The sequence below is a fragment of the Pleuronectes platessa genome, chromosome 14 (genome assembly GCF_947347685.1).
Source record: "Pleuronectes platessa chromosome 14, fPlePla1.1, whole genome shotgun sequence".
Lineage (NCBI taxonomy): Eukaryota > Metazoa > Chordata > Actinopteri > Pleuronectiformes > Pleuronectidae > Pleuronectes > Pleuronectes platessa.
The window spans coordinates 13,112,238-13,134,885 of NC_070639.1; the positions used below are offsets into that span (position 1 = coordinate 13,112,238).

General features: G+C 41.0%; 1 protein-coding gene across 2 annotated transcripts; it reads right to left on the minus strand.

Annotated features, from left to right (window-relative positions):
* Nucleotides 1–5: 5 nt before the first annotated feature.
* On the minus strand, nt 6–20,780 carry itga6a (integrin, alpha 6a). Of its 2 annotated transcripts, XM_053439086.1 has the most exons (26): nt 20,487–20,780; nt 13,013–13,137; nt 12,469–12,548; nt 12,118–12,379; nt 11,830–11,961; nt 8,929–9,142; nt 8,482–8,675; nt 8,299–8,393; nt 7,436–7,563; nt 7,264–7,353; nt 7,109–7,170; nt 6,858–7,027; nt 6,249–6,392; nt 6,058–6,167; nt 5,684–5,846; nt 5,395–5,472; nt 5,226–5,305; nt 5,023–5,100; nt 4,707–4,809; nt 4,443–4,619; nt 4,252–4,347; nt 4,062–4,169; nt 3,878–3,976; nt 3,651–3,776; nt 1,371–1,496; nt 753–893 (listed from the first exon to the last, which is right to left on the minus strand). In XM_053439086.1, the coding sequence occupies exons 1-25, from the start codon at nt 20,666–20,668 to the stop codon at nt 1,389–1,391; spliced, it is 3,204 nt and encodes a 1,067-aa protein (XP_053295061.1). In that variant the 5' UTR covers nt 20,669–20,780; the 3' UTR covers nt 753–893; nt 1,371–1,388. The 2 variants fall into 2 exon arrangements, with proteins under 2 accessions (XP_053295060.1, XP_053295061.1); XM_053439085.1 differs by lacking the exon at nt 1,371–1,496 and having other exon boundaries at nt 6–893.
* Nucleotides 20,781–22,648: the final 1,868 nt, after the last annotated feature.

Below are 22,648 nucleotides of genomic sequence, written 5' to 3' on the forward strand. Positions count from 1 at the left end.
AGTAGTGACCAGTTTTTAGAGAATTTATTAACAGTTGAAAACACTAGACAAGTATGAATTTGAATTGAATCCATTAACAACAAAACATCGCTTTCCACCAGCTTCCCTTTGGATTCCTTACATGCAATTTAAAAATAAACACTTTTAATACATCAGTGATGACCTACAACACAGTGGATGCTACCTGAAAGCCACAAGCGTGACAGGAGGTGAGAAACAACCTCTACTGGAATTAAGTCAGTTATGGTCACTTGTGCGCTGTTGATTACTGACTTGATGATGTACCTAAATGTCTTCATAAAGATAACAGATGTACATTTTTTGGAAACATTCGCTGGATAGAAGGCAAATTTAAGGATGCCCTGATTTACATTCACATTACAGAGCGAGCTGTACCTTCCTTGCATAGACGTTAAGACAGTACAACTTCATTAAAAACAACAGTAAACTAAGACTACAAAACTCTTTGGCTGCATTATTTGTTTTTATCAAAAAATAAATATACAGTGTGTGTGCGTGTAAGTATTTAAATATGTACAAAACTTACAGTTCAAAAAAAGTTATCTTCTATACAGTGTACAAATTCAAAGGCGTGAATCCAGCTACTTAAAAAATCACAGAGCATCAGGTTCACAGGAGAAAAACAAAGTTCAGTGTTTTTTGTGTCCTAAAACTATACAAGAAAGACAAGTTAGTCCTCAGTAGCAAAACAATCACGTAGAACCGAATCATGAGTAACTTTCGTTGTCGATCCAAGACGTCATCCACTGCTTTTTGTCAAAGGCGTCAAGCTTGACTTTTCCGTCTTTGTCATCCGGAGTCTCCTTTCGTATCCGCACTGCGTTGTAACGAGGGACGCTGCTGTCTTGTTTGGAGCGTTTGAAGAATCCACACTGAGAGGGGAAGATTGCAAACGTTTAAAAAAAAAAAAAGGGTAATTTATCTTTATAAAAATATATATATGCACATTGTAAACAACAGAGCGGAGGTGTTAAGCATGCTTTGCAGATTTGAATAGGTCATTTAAAGCTGTAAAAGGGATATCAGCTAAATCACCTGCGAAGCTCAGTTACAAAAGGCAGAACAAGTTAAGCCTGCTGGTGAGAAAGCACATTCATTTCTTGGCAAAATTCAGAGACACATATTGTACAAATTCCAGAGAAGTTGTGATAAATTAAATTGTTTTAATTTGACAGAGACTGGAATCTACCCATCGTTTCCTGGACATCTCTCGGAGATAACCTGCCTCCTCTGCTTCGTACAATATGCGTCTGATTGAATTTCCCTGCAGTAAATCAGCTGCTTTGGCCGGAGAGTGAGTCGGTTAGTGGCGGCAGGAATCACACTCCATGCTGACTGCTTGTTTTTACCCCTGTTCACAGGATAAATCAGGCCTCAGCAGTGAGTTTGTCTTTGTCAGAGGGTTGGACATGGATCTCTGCCTTGTGATATGCAGCATCATACTCGTCTTTTGTTGCTCTCTTGAAGAAACCACACTGAATGGGGGGGAGTAAGGGTTGTGAATGGTTAAGAGTGACACCAGTGAATGGCTGATAGGATTTCTTCTTTCAGCAAAACAACAGAAAGAAAAGAGTCTGTTAAGGAAATTACTTCATCTGGTGAATCCAGTGCTCAAACGTCACTGGACAACAACCAGATGCGCCCCAATCATCTATAGAATATAATGGCTGCTTCATTTAAAAACTGAAACCTGAATAAATCCAGGAACCATTTTTAATATCAGACTCGGAGTATCTATAGATGATCTCACAGAGGCACACACTTTATTTTTTCCCATAATTTAATCCTGGAATAGCAAGTAAACACCTATCTAAGTTCATGGGGTGGAAATTTACAGATGGTCATTTCAAGTTTTGCAATTTCCACATTTCTTTCTTTCCATATTCACAAATTCACATCAAAAATTGAAGGTTTCTCATCTGAACTGGATACATTTCCACTATATATACATTCTGCTTCCTACCATTCAGCCTGTGTGGACTGTAGAACAGTAGCATTAAGTACTAAGCACTAGGCTACATTTTATTCTGACGATCTTAGGTATTATAAACAGTTTATTGTATTATAATAACTGTACCGCAAATAGTTGTAAGAGTAGTAATTTTGGTTTACGACTAATCAAAAAACTATGAACTCCCCCGCTGTGTACACAACTTTGGACTCGCCCGACGTAAAGCAGAGCGTCAGCTCGTGTTTGCGTCAGTTTGGCTCCAGACTCCAGAGCAGTTTGTATTCAGTCTGTGCCCTAGACACACTGACGTCATGTGAGGAAAGTTTAGTTAAAATGTTTCCCTAAAATGCCGAGTCACCACTTCACTAACAACAGTTTACACTGCTCACCCACCAACATGACACATCATGTAAAAACGGTAAGCTAATGCTAACTCTGTGTCAGGATGCTAAGTCAACTTTCAGTGTGCAGAGAAAACACCACAATTACTATGTCTGATGTTAAAATGAATCAATACGTTGTAAATACCGTCACTTCCTGTATATATTATAATGTATATTTACAGTTATTTAGATTTATAGAGCACATGAAGTGCTCCTGTTGCATTGAGGCTGATAAAGTCAACATTAATCAATCCCTGATTAATGCATTGGTTAGAACAGCAGCGATTTCCTCCCCCCCCCCCCCCCCCCATTTTCATTAATTTATTCATTTTTATTTATTTCGAACATGTAAATAAAAAAGAGAAATTATACAAATAAGTGGGAAAAAATAAACAGAAAAACAATTTTTTACAAACATTGATGAGGAAAAAAGATCAAACGCATAATGATTTAATCAACATATTCGAAAAGGAGTGAGAAGAAGTACAAACTTATTAAAAAAAAAACCTTCTCCATAAGTCATAAAATAATAATTATCTTATACCAAACCATCTTCCTGTAAATATGTTGTTTACCTGTGCTCTATATTGAATGTAATGTACAAAAATATATGTAATAATATAAATAATAAAACGAAGGATATATATATATATATATATATTTATACATGTATTCAAACTCATACACCTACATACCCAAAAGATGAACACACATATTGTTATTTATAGCGAAAAGGGAGGAAGATAAACTAAGAAACAATAAATATAAAGTGACCAAATAAAGAAACAGTACATTTATTGTCAAATCCCTCTTCATCTTTTCTCTGATTACAGCCTCAGTGGCCAACAAATAAAATTCTGCCAACAACGGTGAAGAAACTCTAATTTGAAGTTGCCTTTTATGGAATTGTGTTGCATTCACATGAGCAAAGAAATCTGCTCTGTGGATCTGAATTAATAAAATTATTATCTTAGAATTCTGAGAGAAGTAAACATGTTTTTCTGAATTAATGAGATTGCTTAAATGATTTGTTCTTTCCATCTGAACAGTCCCAAAGTTCAGAGATGGCTGCACAAAGTTGACAAACTAATAATATTGTCATCTATATTTCTTAAAAACACAAATATCTCCCAATGTCTCAAACCAAAATAAACTGGATAGTAAATAGTAAATCTCAAAGAATAAACCCACTCCAACCTATTTTCTGAGAAGATTCAATGAGGTTCATGTTTTAACTCTCCATTTGTTTTCTCACATTTTACCCTACATGGATGCTATGAAGATGAAGTACTCACCTTCCAGAGCAGAAACACCAGCAGAGCCAGGATCTTGATTCCTGCCAGAACTGCCACCAGTATGATCCACCAGGGAACTCCCCCATACTGAGCCACTGCACTCTCTGGAGACACGGCCAGTGTCACCTGCCATCAAACGACAAAGGGATTGAAACCAAACGACCGAGAAACTAAATATCAAGGTATACAACAAAGTTAATATGTGTTTTAGCTGTTGAGCTGCTCACATCAGTGTCAGGGGTTGTGAGGATCATGTTCTCAGCCTGAGCGTGAAGCACGAGGAAGGCCTTCACGACTACATGTAAGGTCGAAACGGAGGCGTAATCCTGCATTAAAACAGAATCACTTGTTAAGGTGGAAGTAGAAATCAGTAGGTCCTGCGTTATCACAGAAACAGGGATGATATGTCACCTCAATAAAGGTCGAGTTCCACAGACGAGACCTCAGCTCAATCGTTGTACCGTCCAGGCCCTGCAGGGGGCACTTGAGCACCACGCATTTGAGCCCATTCTCACAGGTCTAGAGGAGAAAGAGCCCGTTACACATCAAATCCAACAGGAAATCTTAAAGAGAATGTGAATACATCCATCCACATACTCACCAACACTTTTATTTTCTCTAACAAAATAGACTTTTTTCCACCAGCTTTTCTCTGTTTTCTCTCAATCTCTCGTTTTGTCCGGGACACACTGGATTCCTGAAAGCATGATGAGTCTCAATATTACAAAGCCTTGGGCCTATCGTGGTTTTACTTTAAGTACCTGAAAATACAGAGGAATAATAGAGCCCTACCTGGATGTGTTTGAGATAGTTGATCTCAGACTCAGGAGAGCAGCGGACGTCCTCCTCTCCCGTCGCTGTGACCTTCACCACATACAACAGCCATTTCCCATCTTTGTTGAATTTGGGCCACTGAATGTGCAGTGAGGCTTTAACTGAAGGCGTTAGGGACTTCCACAAGTTGTTTATCTGCGGGAGCAATCAACCCAGACGCTGTTTACTTGTTTCATACATTATCATATCAACATTGAAACCGCATCAGCTGGATAAACTCACCCTGAATGTAAAGTTAATCAAGCTTCCGATCTCCTCCTCCGTCTTCATGGCACTTTCTCCTTTCACAACACCTCCAAAAGAAACCTGATTAGGGCTGGCCTCCCTGAGGAAAACAAGCAGATATTTTGTAAGGGTAGATTTTCATTGGCATTTGTTTGTCTGTCTTTTTATGAGCTGGATTTACATAAAAAAAACGACTGCACCGATTCCCATGACATTTTGTGGGGCATGACCCACTCTCTCTCTCTCTCTCTCTCTCTCTCTCTCTCTCTCAAACACTAGTTTCCCACGACATGATTCACAACAACAGACTTACCCACTGACGGACAACGGCAGTTCAATCACCACCTGAGCCTTTACTTTCACAGTGATTATATTTCTTTGCACACTGGTCCTGAAAGACAAAAATGGAATTCTAACATGCAATAAATTGAGAGGTACTTGTTTTATGACACCTTCACATTGTAGTCCGACTCTATTCCATCACATAACATGAGGCTCGAAGTCTTTAGCACTTACGTGTGGAGCTGCAGGTCAATGTCAATCTCTGTCGTGTCGAGACTCATGCCCACCGTGCTCAGGATGATGAAAAAGGTCGTCTTGTATAAAGAAGCAAAAACCAATCGTTCACATTGGAACAGCTAAATGTCAAAGTCAGGATTAGAAGGTGAACATGACAGTACTGTACCTCTGAGTCTCTCTTAAAAGGATTTCCCACGTCACAGTCGGCCTGAGAGCCGTTCTGATTGGCAATGCAGATGATCGGCTGGAAAGAGCAAATAGTAAAATTTGAGCAAATGGATCGTTACTAAACCTTTTCCCTGGTTATGCTAATAGTGACAAGTTGATTTGATTGATTTACTGAGTATTTCAAACAGCGATGTGATTTTCTTATTTTCCCCTCACTAATGGCAAAATTGTCTCTCCATTTTTTCATGAAAGTCATATTTTGGTCGCTAGTGTTTCTGTGGACTTACCATTGTTTGTTGGGAGCGGACTCCAGAATAGGACAGTGTATCTGGGAAAGTTCCCACCAGCTTTGCCTCATAGGCATCGTCTCCGTTCATGTTGTTCACCGTCACCCGCACAGCCAAGTCCTTCCTCTCGTAGTTCAGGTGAAACTCCGGGACGTTGTTCTTGCTGCAGATACACAAACATGGACACTCACCTCAGGCTCAGCTTGGTGGCGCAAACGGGCTCGTGCTATGTTTTCAAATATTACAATAACTTATCAAAACTTCTTATCACAGCCAGGGAAACTGTATGTTCTACTACAGATGATGTATTATCGTACAACCATTGTTATATCCCATTTTAACCTGTTGATGAGAAGAGTCTCAGCAGAACTTACACATGTAGTGGGGTATGCATGTTGTTTTGTCTGTAGAATAATTTGTACTCCATCTTCAAGTTACTGCGACAAATGTGATCACTTCCACATCCCTCTTTCACAAAGTTCACCTGCAGCAACGACAAAGCAACAACCAAACTTGACTCCACTGTAACAATGTTGGCTTTAAATTCATAGTTAATGTTACTTACCTCAATGACTTCTTTGCTCGATTGAGAGGAGTCTAAAATGGGCATAAGCTGAGGGAGGCCGTTCCTTGACTTCTGTCGCTTTGTACCCAGAATCTCTGCAGACAACTCGATAGGAATACTGCGCATCTTGTCCTTAATGTTGTCCTGAGGAAATCAGAAACAGCAGATGTAGTATTGAGCATAATCCTGGCTTGTGTTCAATTATATTACAAGAAGTTTTTTAATTAAATGTTTTTATTTATTCATATATACCTAAACATACAATTTATATTCTTAAAAAATTATAAAACCATTATCAAAAAAATAGGCCGTCTAATAATCAAATAGTTTTAGCCTCATAATGCTTATGTATGCAAAAGCTTGAGATTTCAAAAATGTATCTTCTGCAGGACATAACATTTACAGATACATAGTACTTCTGAGAGTTTGGAAGAGTAAACATCATATAGTATATAGTTTGATATTCTGCACACAATACCGACTGAATCTTTATATCTTTCAGTATCTTCCTCCAACAGCACAGACCCACTTCAGTTATTCTTGTCTTTTGTACTCCTTGTGGATTCTAACCTGCCAATGGGGTTTATCTCTGTGATCAATGTGTTTTACCTTGAGTTTAGCTTTTATCTTGATGCACGTTTCCTGGTTTTGACCACGCAGGTCTAAGGTGCCGTTAAACAGGTAGTCCGTGTCCGAGTGGGATTTGTTCATGAACATCACCCTGGAGGTCAATCCCTGTTTCCTGCGGTCTCCGTCTGCCTCCACAGAATAGCTGATAGCTGCAGTGTTGTGGAGAAACACAAGTAAGAAAGAAAGGCTGAACATTGTTGTGTCAGGATAATAAATCTTCTTTTACTCACTCAGTCTGGGGCTGTAAGATGCTGGGTTGGCTGTGTAGGTGAAGCATGCATCCACTGTGAAGCTGTGGATAGAACAGAGATGTTTTAAATAACTTCTAACATTGTACCTTTTGACTGTGAGTTCTGTATAATTATGAGAATATTAGAGCACATACCAAATGCTGTTACCACAGGTTTTGATTGTAAGGTCAATTTCCCGCGGAGATATTTTGACATCTCTCCTGATGCTAATGATTGGTCGGGCCCTGAAAGAAAGGTTGTTAAATGAAGTTGTGATGGGAATCAGTGGGGTTTAATTTCACTCGCAATGTGTGAGGAAATAATTACCTGTAAATTAGAGCGGTGTCAGACAGAGAGCCCACAGCCAGGTCTGGATACGAATTACTGTCCAGGTCCATGTTTCCTGCCAGAGAATAACCAAATAACTGGAGCTGGTGGTCTTTTCCTGAGAGGATCTGTGGAGGAGAGAGAGAAGAAGAGCACAGGAAAAACATGTTCATATTTTATGTAACAGAAATTGGTGGTTTTCTTTAATCAATATCTGGTTGTATTTTTTATTTATTTATAGTTTTAACCACCATCAAGGATACATTTTCATCTGTATTTATTTGTTTGTTAGTTAGCAGGATTATGAAAAAACTATCGGATGGATTAGTCCTAAACTTGATGGAAGGATGTGGTATAGGTCAGGAAAGAACCAATAAAATGTGGGTGTGGATGCAGATCAGGCGGCGGATTCGGTAATTGACTCTCTGTAACAGGGCAAGATAGCTCTCTTCCCCCCCCCCCCCCCCCGACATTTTCTAAAATTTTTTAGAGAACAGTTCATGGATCTCAATGAAAGGAAAAAACAGAGATTGAATCTCAACATCTGGTGAATTTAAATGGGGTTTCATAAGGGTACAGTTGGGCCTCTGTATTCTTGTTTATAATAAAGTTTATGGTTAAACTATAAAATATCGCCTTAATAAGTTTCTACAAGGAATCATGGGCATTTTTATATATTAGCCAATATCAAGAATTCTTTACTCCCTAATATCCGTATCGACCTAGGTCCCTAAAAATCTATATCAGCAGTGCTCTAGTATTATAACAGACCCTGATCCTCAATCATGACCCTCCTCAAACTAATGACTGGACAGATCAATGAATGATAATGAAGGTTTCTCATAGAACTTAAAAAGGCTAACCTGTGCCGGGCTGGTGTCGATCCCCTCTGCAGAGCCGTGATAAATGTAAACTTTTCCTGCCCCGCCGTCGTCATAAGGAGCTCCGACAGCGATGTCTGAAATCAAAAAGTAATCGTTTTCTGTAATGTGACAGCAACTGAGAGAGGGAACAAAAATGAGCCACAAAAATGACAACTAAATTACCTGGATATGAGTCTTGATTGATGTCTCCAATGTTCCGCACTGCCAGTCCAAACATGGAGTCTTTGGTCCCATCCAGACGGATCGGCGTGATTGTCTCCCACCTCCCTGCCTTGTTGATGTACACGTACACAGCCCCTCCCACGTCTCTGTCCTTCATGTAGAACTGAGGGGCTCCTACAACTATGTCCTGCCATCTAGTTTAAAGATGGGTGGTAAATACTTGTCAGTATCATACAGAATGTAACCTGATAAATAAAGAAAGTCCTCTGAAAGGAAACTTTTGAGATCCTACATTAGCAGCAGACAGCGTTATAATAAGTAAACATTGAAGGAAGTCAACATCCCACAACTATACGAATCTAATCTTACTTGTATGGATGAATATCTATCCTCCAGTCAGATTAAATTATATGTATGCTAATAAAGGGTGTGAGGAATGTTACCCACCCGTCGTTGTTCAGGTCAACCACAGCCACGTCGTACCCGAAGGAGGAGCCCAGCCCCGGCCCGTCCAGTGTGTGCTCCAGAGAGAGTCTGGAGGAGGCTTCCCCCTCTTTCTTCAGCAGAACCACAGCTCCATTGTGATTGGCTCGGGGTGCTCCAGCCACCACCGTCAGGCCGCGACCCCTGGTGATGCCGTGTCCCGAATCAAGGGAGAATCCTAAAGCGTGAGGGATGCTGTTAGATAAAACAAAACTTAAACTTTTTTTCTCCATGATTTGGAAAATCTACTCCCCTTGATATCCTCCCATCTCTCTGTGCAAGTTTCCCAACCAACCAGGAGGGCTCACTAGTGTAGCAACACAAACACGGCTCATCTACAGACTCACCCCAATATTTGCTATTTCATAGAAGTGATTCCCATACTTTCCCGATCATCCTCCTCTGCAGGCCCGGCGTCAGGGGGTCAAATAGGGGGGCAGTGCCCCCCCGCCCGTGTCTCTCTGCCCCCCCATTGGCTGTCAGAGGGGTAATGATTTTTTTTTTCTTGCCGAATTTTTTTTGGGTGGAGTTATAATTTGTTTTGTGTGTCACATTGTATTAATTAATATTCAGTTAACAGAAATCAGTCAAATTTAAAATACTAAAAATATTTTAATATAATTCAATTAATTACAGCAGATACGTGTCGGCTTGTTTCACGTGACACGTGCGTGCTGCCGCAAGTGACGCGCCGACGGCTGTTTACGTACACTGCCGTCTAGGAGACAGAGGAGATGTGCAGAGTCTGCAGACGGAAAAATGGATATTAGAAAATTCTTCCGACCCCCGCTGCCACAAACTAATGCTACACGAGCGACAGCTGAGCCGTATCAGAACCACCGTATCCCCGCGGCGGAGAAGGAGCTGCAGGAGCCAACAGCTAGTGAGCAGCCCCAGCTAGCTAGCGGTAGCAACACAGCCGCACAAGCCCCCCCAGCAGAGCGGTCCGAGCGGGAGCGGGAGCACGCCGATTATATCGCCAATCCCCGCTGCAGCAGCGGGCTCTCCCAAACACAAGGCCATGATCACAGTGGTCCTCCTGATGATTTAGGTGAGGACAAGCCCGCTCAGATCATTTTGAAGAAGTTTCCCTCTCGCCTTTTTAATGGTCAGAAACGCTCATTTGTTGCCCTGTGGTACAACCAAAGAGACTGGTTAGAATACAGTGTTAAAGCTGAAGCTGCATTTTGTTGTGAGTAGAGTCTATTGTGAGTAGAGAAGATATGTATTTAAAGGGGGTATGATATTGTGATTGCTGTTGGTTGTACAACTGGTTTTCATGTGCATATGAAATGAAATTTGACAAATTTGCTTGTTCCGGTAATAATATACCATATAGATGAAGTACAATATGTATGTATGTGCAGATCTGTGGGAAAATCAACACTGCCCCCCTGTGATCATCACATGCCCCCCTCACAATATGGTTCTGGAGCCGGGGCTGCTCCTCTGTAGCAGTCAAACAGACCCACACCAATACATAAACTGATTACATTTCTCTCTACTGGTGACTGTAGAGGGGAAGATACTAACAAAAGGAGCCTTGTTGATGAACATAACCTGCGTGTGTCTATAGAGCCGTTTTCAGACAAGAACTGTGGAGAATTGAATCAGCAAATTGCACTTTGCATATGGAGAACGCAGCAAGAGTCCAGATCAGACACGTTACCAACCACAGGAACATCTCCAGAGCGTTCAGGGGGGGTTGGCGTCTCGGTGTAGCATACAGAAGGCAGAACAAGTAAACTTCACTGCAGAAAACACATGGACACCGGCATAGAACCTTATCACCTAAGCTATCGAATCTTGTTTTTCCAAGTTGACATCTTTATATGTATATATTATATATAGATAACTGTATTCTTTTTGTTTGTTTTTTCCTGTTTAGTGTCTGTTGCATGCTAGAAAGGTCATCAACAAGCCCACATTGAGGTCTCCAGACATGTTCATGCTGTATTCTCACAGGCGCTCACGCAGACATTCTCTGGACATTTTACTAGGGGGCTGTCAGAAAAAGCTTTTAAAAGTTTGTTCTGTAAACTTTTTTACTCACAATAGACACAAGGCTCCTCTTTTATACTGACATAAAGCCTCACTATTGATCTACTTGAATATGTTGTCTTGGTTTACTATCCTAAAAGACTTGTTAGCGGTGTTTCTTCCTCTGAGTTTACAAAAAAGTCGGATCAAAGACATTTTTCACAGCAGAAAAAAGAATAACGACTAATTAACCACGACACTGTTCCCATGGTGACACCAAAGCAAAGCAGTCATCTATTATGGTATGACTTACACCTGTGTCTGACACATCAGAATGACAGATGAGAGAGTTCAGTCAACTTTTGTTGAACTCACATTCAGTAATGGAACCCTGTCATTGTTCTGCACCCTGGTCACATTTTGGGAAAAACTCTTTCACTGGAGCACACACTGAGCAACTCTTTGTAAATATGGACTGAAAAAAAAATTAAGCCAAAACATCTTGTTCACCACCTGGTGGCTGCCGGCCATATAGGTCATTAATCCAAGCCTCCTCCATCTTCGCGGATAGGAAATAGACAAAATACACGCTGAATCCCTACTGCGCAGACTCAGGCTCCAAATAATGTTGAATGTGCAAGATGGAGGCACCCGTATCATAGGTTATTTTGGCTTCATTTTTGTACAGCAGGAGGACGGTGAAACTCGTTGTCCATCTTTTTATGTACAGTCTATGCTCTGAACAGAGACTGTGTATTTGTTTAACTGAAACAAAAGGAAAACCTCAAAAAGTAAAACAATAAAGAAAAAGTTCTCTCAAGGCAAACATGAACATCCACACTCTAAAACATAGCTCATAAAACAATAACATGATCCATTACCCACCGAGGTAGCTGTTGGCAGGTACAGGCACCAGCTCAGGGTTCCAGTACTGCTCATCTCCAACTTCATACGGGCCGTCATCATACACGCCCATCTCTAGCAGTGTGTTGTTCTTCTGTTCCATTCGGACAATGCCTGCACAGGTGGTGAGAGAGGAATGCAGTAGATGTTATCAAGTGTAAACAAGATGTTGTTTTTTACTCTCAAGACTAAATCGCACTTGTTTTTAGCAGATTCCATCACCAGGTTCCCTCAGTAAATGCTGTAGGGTAGTTATGATTGGTTAATGACCTCTCCAGTAGTAAGCTCCTGGTGCTCCAAACACTATGTAATGGTAGTCCTTGGTGAAGGTGGCAGCTAGGCCCTGCTGACATGATCCAAACATCTCGTGGCCTCTGGGTCGGCCCGCACAGAAGTTCCAGCTCCCTCCGTCCTCGTCGGAGGCCGCATCGATTGTCAGGTCCTGACTCAGGACATAACAGCGCCCTGTGATGTCACGGGACTCCTGAGCGGTGTTCACAAACAACCGCCTCTGATACCGGTGAGCACACGTCTGAAATTACATAACACGGCTGTGTTTTAAGTTTGTACTTGCACAACAGATAAGACCAAACTCAAGGTCTCTGGGAAAGTTTGACTCACCACAATCTTTCCTCCAGGTCCTTGGCTCTGAACCGTCACCCCCATCCACTGATTCTCCTTGTTCTCGATACGTACGTCCTCTAGTGAATAAGACATTGATATGACAACTGACACTGATTTTTAATTCATTGTTGTGATATTTTAAAACTTCATGACAAGTAAGCTGTTTTCAGACATGCACTGATCTTTGGATATCGTACTGCAATTTTCGGGAGGGGCTGTATGTGAGAAGGCAAAGCCCCAAATGAAAACGTCTGATTGAGCCCATGTGCAAATACAGCCGGATAATGTCCGAAGAATTCACTGCAAGCAATTGGGCTTGTTGATGTTGATGGACCCAAATGGGTGTGATTCACGTACAACGAAGAAATCAACTTAGAAAGACGGGACTAACAAACCAAAAATGTGATTTCATCTGAATGTTCAGGGCATGTGTTGCTGCATTCTTCATATGTAAATCGTAAACTCTGGAAAGTGGTCGGACCCAATTTTGCTTAGAGTTCATCACTGAAAACAGCTTTAGACAGATAGATTGACTTCTCACCTTCAATATCAAATTCAACGCGTTCACAATCATTGGAGAGAGAGATTTCACATTTATAAAGCCCTCCTGTGATGTTGGCTCTCTGATTTCCTAAAGCTCTTGCTCTGGGAGCCCCGATCAACAGCCTGAAGGAAAAGAGAAATGTGTTATACCCAAGGTTATTATTCAAGGCATTAGAGGATTGAGTGATAAGGACTGAAATGTGCTTTTTGATGTAGACACCTGTCATCGCTCTGACCAGCCACCGCTTCAACATTTTGTAAAAGGAGCTTTCAACAAGCTCCTTTTAAAAAACGCAGCAGCTTGTTGAATTCAGTGAGTGTGTGTGAAAAGATCAACGGCGAGAGTGACCGTGAAAGCACAGCAACAGCAAGGATGCAAGCTTGACTTTTTTTATGCAAAGCAAATATTGTGGCTGCGGTCGGCAGAGGCATTCGTTCCACTTCTTCGTTTCTCTTCTTGAATGTCAAAGGAAAACCAAAAGTCTAGAAAACAGCCCACAGTTTAGATCTGATAAGAAGACATTAGGCACTGGTTTGACTCATTACAATAGAGCAGCATGGCAAACATCTTGATTCAAAGTTAACAATTGTCGTTATGTGTAAGAATTTGGAACAATAGAGGCATCCTGCTGGCCTAATGTTTAAGTCACAAACCATAAAGTCACAAAACATCCGTGATTCATTTCCATACCCACCTCTTCCTCCCTGTGTTTCCTGTCTGCATCTATACTGTCTCTAAAGATATGCAGGGGCAAACTAGAAAGAAAACTCTGTCTGTTGTATGGATATAACAAAGTCCTTCATACTATAAGTAAATGTAATCATATTCTCTGTAAAACCTGCTAACATGCTTATATTCAGCTGGTATGCTTATCATGTTCAAAGGTTTATTTTAGTCAAAGTACATTTAATGCAGATTAGATTTGCAGGTACACTAAGTCCTGGACAACCTATCAAAATGTTGACTTAATGATTGCTTCAGCGTTCACCAGTTATTCCAGTTAATTCCTGGAAGGACATAAACGTGTGCACCAAATGTCAGACTCACAGATGTAAAAGAAAATTGATTGAAAAGGAACCCGACTGATATGGATTTTTGGGAGCTGATGCCAATACCGATATTGGGGAGGGAACATTTTGGGGATATGGATATATTGAACATCATTCACATTAACAATTTGGCAATGATTTCTAAGTTGTCATTATCAAACCCTTCTGACAAAAAAATGTATAATCAAATACATAGAGCTTGAATTAAGAAAACAAAGATTATTTTAAACGTAAATGCAAATCTGCATTGTTTCCTCTGTAAAATATAATGTTTCCTATTGGCCTAAATTGTCAAACATAAAGGCAGATGCTGATATGTCTGTGAAAGGCTCATATTGCGCTTCCAGTCAGGCTGAAAAATTCTAATTGTAAATGTAAAATTAAACAACTATGTTTTCAGAGTAGATTCAAAAGACGATAAGGTCTCAGCCCGACTTACTCCTAGGTCCTTCCTTCCATTATGTTTATGTTAGTAAATTTAACACAACAGATATAACGCTGTTTCCCTATGTGATTAATGCACATATTACCTATTGTGTATGTCACAATATGATTTAGGTTTAGCTTGTGAAAGGCATGCAGTGTTCGATCAGTCTCTCAAAGAGCTTCTGTATTTTGTGATAAGGAACTAGACAGAAAACTGCTGTCCATGAAAGTAGAACACTGTCCTGCATTCTTCACAGGGCAAGTGAGCACTGAAGCAGACAATCTAATCTGGAGGGAGATCAGTGATGTGCTCATTCTGCCCAATTTTCCCTAAGTGACCACAGCAGGAAGAGAGGATCTGTTTCAAGTGTTAGTAATGTCAGCTACCACTGGGTCACTTGCTTATTTTTAACAGATTGTCAACCTTTGTTTTTGTACGTTCAGTGTAGGTCTAGAAACAGACCAGAATCAAATAAATCTCTCAGTTTATGGGAATAAAATATCTGCAAGCTTGACTTAGATCTGCTGGTTAAGAGCTTGAGAAAGAAAGAAACTTGATGAAGCATTAACTCAACTGCTATTTAATTTACTTTTGTGAATAGTCTAGCATCTAGCAGACTTGACCGGCCCAGACCTGACACAACTAGCATCAAGTCTGGGCCGGTGATAATTTGCAGCAGGTATGGTTATGCTTTTAAGACTGGTGACGTGATGTCAATACATTTATGATTGCATGCCTTTTGGTGTGACTCGTAATAAAGATCTGGGAACAACTGGGACCTAATTGAGAGCTGCACTGATAACAACTTACTGACAGCTCTGAAATGTGGTAACAACTTGCAGATTGCATGTCCACACTCAGACTTGTGCAGGGTATACAAGTCTATTGCAAAGAGTGAGAAACGGAACAGGACATATTTCCTGTCAGTGGCAGGTAGAGCCATAGTTCATCCGGCACTGAGGAAACTGAGAAAATGACTAAGCAGCAGAGGTCCAATAATCTTGGCGTCAAATGGAAATCACCATGTATTTATAAAACTTATAAAACGTTTTAAAATGCATTCAGAGTTCAGTTTGTTTAATGGTTTTGTATTTGAGCTCTGAATTGACACTTTTGGCACTCGGTACACAACATAGCCAATTGTAGTTGAGTACATTGTTAACAGTACATTAACATAGTAAGCCACACACTATAGTGTGAAACTGCCTGCTGTCAGTGTAGGACATTTCTCAAAGGACTTGGCGGAAATCCTCTTCACACTTCTTTTCCTCCCAGTGACTCTGCAGTTCCTTCTGTCACCCTCCTATTAATCCATGGCAGGACCGTGGCTCGTTATTTGCTAAACAGGGATTCTCCAGAGGAGGTCTGATGTCAGACTGAAGACCAAACTGAGACCCTCTCTCCAAACAAAGCCCAGTGTGATGCAAATACAAGCAGCAGCTTTTACCAAGTTGGCTTAGATTTGACATGTCAGCTTTAGCCCAACATGCTTCATCAACTGATCTCAACTGACTCACTGAAGAAGCTATTTGCTGTGTCATCAGAGAGGCAACAACAACCTATACTACTGTGTATTAGATATATTGTAGAACACAGCAACACCATTTCTACAGCTTCAGAAAGAGAAACACATGTGCTTTAGATCTGGTAGACATGTGTGTCATCAAGCTATTCCCAAAGTCAGTTCGCTTCTGTGCTTTAAAGGCCATGGGGCCATATCTTACATCCAAGACGTGCCAAGTTATTATTCTCATCCAGTGCTCATGTAGATTATGTGTCCCTGCAGCGCTGAGAGTCGACATGCAGGGAAATGTCCCATCTATGAAGACTTTGTTACACAGGTAAAGAAAAAACACCTCCAGCTGAACAGCAGAGCTTCGCAGGGAAGTGACAGCTGTAGAATTTCGCGAGTAACTGAGGGTTAACATTGACATGTACCTGCTACACACCAGTCTGGTGGACACATGAACTAGATTTAAAAAAAAAAAAGGGTACATTATAGTATTTTTAGAAGTTTACAATTGATGAATGTTTGCTTGTTGTGCAAAAACAATACAATGTATCTAATACATATATTTAAATGAAGCATGAAGTGAAATACTGTGCTCTGCTGATACATTGGCTATAATGGCTCCCCATGGATGTTTCTGTATTGACAAATGTGTTTGCAAAAGCTATATCTGAGTTAGAGGTATAAGTTAGTAAAGAATCTGAACTCAAGGTCCACTTAGCTTTTTGGTTGTTTAAGAACATGGTAGAAATGTAAACTGTAAAGTATTGCACTCTGCATATCTCATATAAGGGATATCTCACTATAGCTTTTTTCAAACATGGGCCGTACTCCGAACATTTCCTGAAATTTTCCGGAGCGGCTGAATGTGAGAACGCAAATATCCAAATCAGTGGTTACTGATGTTTTTCCAGAACTTTACCTGCCAGTCCCTTAGTAAAAGGTCAGAGTGAGTGTGAGGGAGAGCTGATGACGTTTTTAACGGTTGACGGACATGAAACTGGAAAGATATAAATGTCTCAGAATGAAAAAGAGAAGTTGTACATTAAGCCTAGAAGAAGCCGAAGATTCGGTTTACTTTGGAAGACAACGAGATCTGAGAGCTGTCATCAGAGTCGACGGGCTGTAAACAAAAGCAATGCTTCCAGCAGCAGAATTTACATGTTACACACTGTCTCCTGCGTACTCTCAAGGCCCCACAACTCGCCTGAATGCTCTGAATGTTGTTGTGAGCGCGTATGACCCAGATAATCTCTTGTAGATTTCTTCATATATGAAAGACAAGTCTAAATATTCGGACAAAAAATTCTGGACATTTTCCACAGTTCATGTCTGAAAACAGCTTAACTGAGTCGTTTTAGAATTCGAGTTTTAGTTATTTTTTAACGGAAACATCTTATCTCCCCTGGCCAGAATCAGCCAGGCCGCAGTGTGAAACCACTTCCCATCATGCCTTTCACCGCAGTGTAAATGTGAATACACGGTGAAGGGTGTGGGTTTACACAGTGATCTCGCTGGTCCCTGTTAACAGATGTGTTCCAGTGCTCCACAGCTGTGTACTCACAGCCACAAGAACTGGTGCAGCTGTTCTAACTGTTTCAGTTTACACACACACACAGACTGGGGCTGACCTGTGATATTCTGCGTATACGCCACATAAGGAACCATGAGTATCCACTACAAGTAGAGATCAATTACTAATCAATAATTAAAAAGTAGCAGTAAAACAAAGACTTAAAAAGTGATTCACCTGCATTTGGTTCAAATTTTTCTAAGCTACTCAACATATTTCTAACTTACCGAAGTGTAGTCTAAAGTTTGACTGAGATCTCTTGACTGATGCGTTTCCATCATCAGGTTACATGTGCACAGATGGCTCGGCATGTCCTGTCGAATGGCTGTTTTCTCTGGTTTTAGTGAGAGGATGTTATATCCACATCATTAACTCAACACATTATTCATGTCAGAGGCATCCAGTTGCCACATTATGTTCAAACCTGGATCTCCTTGTTTCTTCCACTCAACAGAGATCAATATGTGAAGGAAGGCATAACAACACTTTGAACAATGGGAGAATCCTGGCTGTGTTTTTTAATCAACCCATTAGAGCATGAGTTGGATAAATAGCTTCAACCACAATATTGAATTGCAGCAATAGAGGGGGTCTGAGTTTAGATCGTTAACATAGGGGATGAAGGAAAGGCCTGTTTGACATAAAATGAATTTGATTTATCTCATCACACGTGTTGCTAGCCATACAGATTGTTTAGAAATGACTGTAAAGGCCAGAATTGCTGTCTTCACATAGGACATTTAATACTCAGATTAAAGTAAGCAGTGCCAGCCAGTAGGAGTTTACAGCTGCTGGTGATCATCATCAAACACATGTTTCTATCATAGCGGGGGGGGGGACAGATGTGGAGTGTGTGATTCATTGCTGACTCTTGTTTTCATGGGTTCAGAGTGCCACAGTGGTCAGTGCACTGGGCTATTCATTCCCTAATTCTATGTGCTCCATTGAGCTTTCACTTGACTTGTCTGGTTGATAATCCCAGGGTCACATGAGGATTTGGAGCCGACATCATGACCGGGCAGGGGGAGCTGCTCTTTCTGTCTTACTTTCCTTCCATAATTCCATGCTTCAGCTTCTGGAGGCCCCACCCGACCAGTCAATGATAGCCCAACATCCAAGCTGCTTCTTGTGTCCAGACTGCTGGAGAAAGTTGTCCCCAAGCAGCTTTCAGTTGTTTTATATACACATTCATACCTCAACTTTGGTCTTGGCAGCTTTTGCACAGACCAGCATGGTAAGAGATCTTCACTCCCATCCTACTTTTATTGGCTTAAAGATAAACTATCGGGCCAGTGTCACATTTCAAACCTCTGTTTGCACAACAAATATTACGTTTACTTTCACAACTTTCACTCTTTTTAACACTTCTCGATGCCGACCGATTTGAAGCTGTAAAGTTCTTTGCTAGCTTCCAAATGTGTGTCACGAGGAAAATGTGCCGCATCATGAGCTACCTTTATGCAGCAGGCAAAACAGAAGTGAGATTTAAAAAAAGACTAATCTGTGAAATCTTTTATAACATAAAGCTGTTATCAGGGCTTTTCATTCCTGCTCTCGGTCTCTCAGCATGCTGCTGCAGGGACCTGTGGCTGCTGACCAGTGTGTAACACAGCAGCTTCAGCAGGCAGCCTTACCATATATGCAGGCTTTGACATGCCAACCCCTCTCCTCATCTTACTCTCCCCCCCACACTCTTGGAGTGGCAGGAAGATCAGGCTCGCTACACAGACATTTTTTTCCGCACCCTCAGGGCTAGCCAAAGGAAATGGTTTACTGTAGTGTATGCATGGCAGCCTCGACAAGCATTCTTGAGATACTGTTGTTTACTTTTACTTTGGCCCAGGCTTAAAAACTCTCTGACCTGTGAACTACAGGTCACGTTCACGTGAATGTCTAAAATGACTGAAATATGTCACAGCTGAGCACAGGATGCATCAGTCAACAGGTCTGTAATATTCATTCAGAACCACTATAAAGATGTTTCATTCATCCACTCTCAGTGACTACATATAAAAGTTAACAGCTAAGACCATTGAGTAAAAAAGCACCTGCTAAGTCGTTAAAGGAACTTCAGTAGAACTGTAAATCCCTGCCATAGACGAGAGGGACATTGCTTATATTAACAGGATTAAAAAATAAATAAATAAAAACAAATACAACTGAAATGAAAGTGAAAAATCATCTTATCGAAAATGCTGTTAAATTAACCACTGAATTTCAATATACATATATCGAGTATTTGACTTTACTCAATGAAATATCTAAAAATAGTGATTACAATGTTGAATTTGCCTGTTGTGTCTGATCAAAACCCCAAAATGTCATATTTTCACATCGGCTCCAATCAGCAAACTTAAAACAAGTTTCTCACTAATTTCTTTTAAGATAAACCAGTTGTCGAAAAAGATCCATAGTGAACTAGAAGCGATGAATCGACTTAACATTGGCAGCGTTGCACTTCTCCTCTCATTGCTCTCCCTGTTTGACCTCACACACGCATTTGCATGACACTTCTAACCATTGTTGATTCACTTGTTGTCCGAAGGCTGCTCTCCGCTTCATATTCAAAGCATCGCATGGAAACAGTAGAAGTCCATTGAAGCTAAAGAACAAAAAGTCGCATGGGCTTTAGGAGACTGTTATAAAGTTACTTTCACGTGTTGCATTGCTGTAAAATCACTTTACTCGCCTAGCCAAGGCAGGATCCTTCATTGTCGTGAATGTTCCCTCGCCAGGATAAAACCAGATTATTGGAATCCACGTTAAGATGTGTTGAAAAGTTAACGCGCAGTGCCCCGAGCCTGCAGTGTCAGGTGTCCATCATAGCTGAGCTGCACTTTATTCACCATGCGGAGGATTTCCACCTACACTTAGAAACAAACAGCAGTGGAGATGGAGGCTGCATCACTTACATTCTTTTATCCGGGTTGAGCTGCCGGTGCATGGCGAGAGAGAAGCCGAACAGGCTGCCCGGCTCCCCGTCTTTCCTGATGACATGACTGGTGTCCAAGTTGAAGGCGAGCACCGCAGTTGTCTGCAGAAGATGAATAATAAGCACAGAGGGGACCGGAGAGAGTCCTCCGTGCAGCAGCATGGCGGAGCGGTCCAGATGTGTCCACTTGTCCGGAGATAAGAGCCGCTGACCCCGCTGCTCCTCACCGCTTCAGCCGCTGATGATCCACTGGAGGCTGCGGCCGTTCGTTACCTCTCCCGGCGCTGCGCTGCTGCTCCACAGCGCCCCCTCCGCTCACCAGGACGAACTTCACCGAAAGACACATCCGCCTATTACAATGACAGAGACTGAATATAATAAATAAATAAGTATATATAAGTCGGCTATTACACTTTATATACATGAAAGGACGTGATAACTCAAATTTAATAACCCTAATTTACATCTAATATTGTAATAAATATAGTAGAACATACAGAACTGTATTGGAGTAAAAATGTCAAGATGACATTACCAAGGTGTGGTAATCAGGATTACAACTTTGAAGAGGTTGTGCCAGAAGGAGAAACTGCACAAGCTTGGAAAGATGGGACACTGTCATGCTCTCACCACTTTATTCTCAAAATGCCCCAAAAATCGTACTAATTGTTTTTTCTTATTACTCTTCTATTAGAGTATAATCAGTTCACTGATAAATTTGAAAAATGCCATCCGATCATCAAAAAAAAGCTCTATATCTTAGTTTTCATCTTCCTCCACATTCCTCCGTGATAAAAATACCAGCTCCTGTGCCAAAACCAAAATCACATGACGGCCGCACAACACCCGCTCTCATCTGCTTTACTTTCACTCCTCATCTATGGTGTTAGCCTGGGAGGGAGTATTTAATCACTGACAGGTCAAATGTCCCTAGCCTTGAAATGCAGGGTCAGAGATTTAAAAACCATGGGACAACTGCAAGTCAAATGAAAATTAATAAAGTTCCCATAATGTTTCAGAGTTCTTACAACATATATGTATATATATAGAGGTCAGTTTAAGGATTTTGAAAAGGTAAAAAACACAAACTTTGATGCCACGATTAAAAAAAGCTCTGTTTTATTTATAGCTCTATTTTTTTATTTTATAGATACAATATCATGAGTGAGAGAGCAAGGAAATGAACAGGCAAATGCATATTAATGAAGGGTACTTGAGTGTTGTCGTCGGCTGGAAGTAGATAAACATCAAGTCAGGTGTTCAGTCAGCTGGACAAATACTGTAAACCTCCCAAATTCAGACAGACATGGAGACGAGCAGCTGTAGGTTCCAAGGTATTTTAAAGGGGTCTGCAAGTTTTATCTGTCTAATCTAACAAAATATCTGATTATTGGTATAATATTTTGAGGTTTTTCATCTCTCCATACAAAATTGAATAAAATATTAATTTGTGCGTACATTAGTAACAGCTGCTGAAGGACAGATTTATAAATAAATAACTAATCACTAACGTCATTCAACACACAGGAGGTCTTCACTGACCTCAGAAGCTTTCAGGATGGTAATGTTTTGGATTTATACCTGAAGGATTATACTTTATTGAGAGATGGGGACGTTTTGTGATCCCTCTGGTTCAAAACATTTTTACAAACTGCTTCTATCTGAAAATGAGGCTGTTTCAACCCACAACAAGCAGTGATCTGAGCTGGTGTGTGTGAGTCATCCTCCAAACCTGCAAGAAACATTCATCATCTTCATTGTACCTCAGTGTAGCTGCTGGTGTTTGATGTTGGTGTGAAGTTTAAGCCAGTGTGGGCCACAATCGCACAGCAGAACATAGCACAATGTGGCCATTGTCGAAGTTAGGAAGCCCTCTGCATGTGTGTCTGTGTACGTGTCTGTGCTGGTGTGTGTGTGTCGGCAGGCAGGGGCTGGTGGGGTTGGAGTGGGGGTGTGGTGGCGTCTTAGCCACATTCCTAATTGCAGCAAATGACTCGGGATGTTTGAGTGTAAGATATGTGAATGGAATCTCTGTTGCTGTGGGCTCAGTGACAGATGCATCACAAGCCTGATCACTGAAGTCAGACAGATTCTCTAGCAAATGACAGCATCAACTCCCTAACATTCACGAACTGCTGGCAA

Excerpts from the sequence above, each read along its gene's own strand:
- itga6a (XM_053439085.1), bottom strand. The coding sequence starts at position 20,668 with ATGCTGCTGCACGGAGGACTCTCTCCGGTCCCCTCTGTGCTTATTATT. Across the intron at positions 12,549-13,012 it reads CGTTGAATTTGATATTGAAG|AGGACGTACGTATCGAGAAC; the intron begins GTGAGAAGTCAA and ends CTTATTCACTAG. Across the intron at positions 11,962-12,117 it reads AGGAGCTTACTACTGGAGAG|GCATTGTCCGAATGGAACAG; the intron begins GTCATTAACCAA and ends CCACCTGTGCAG.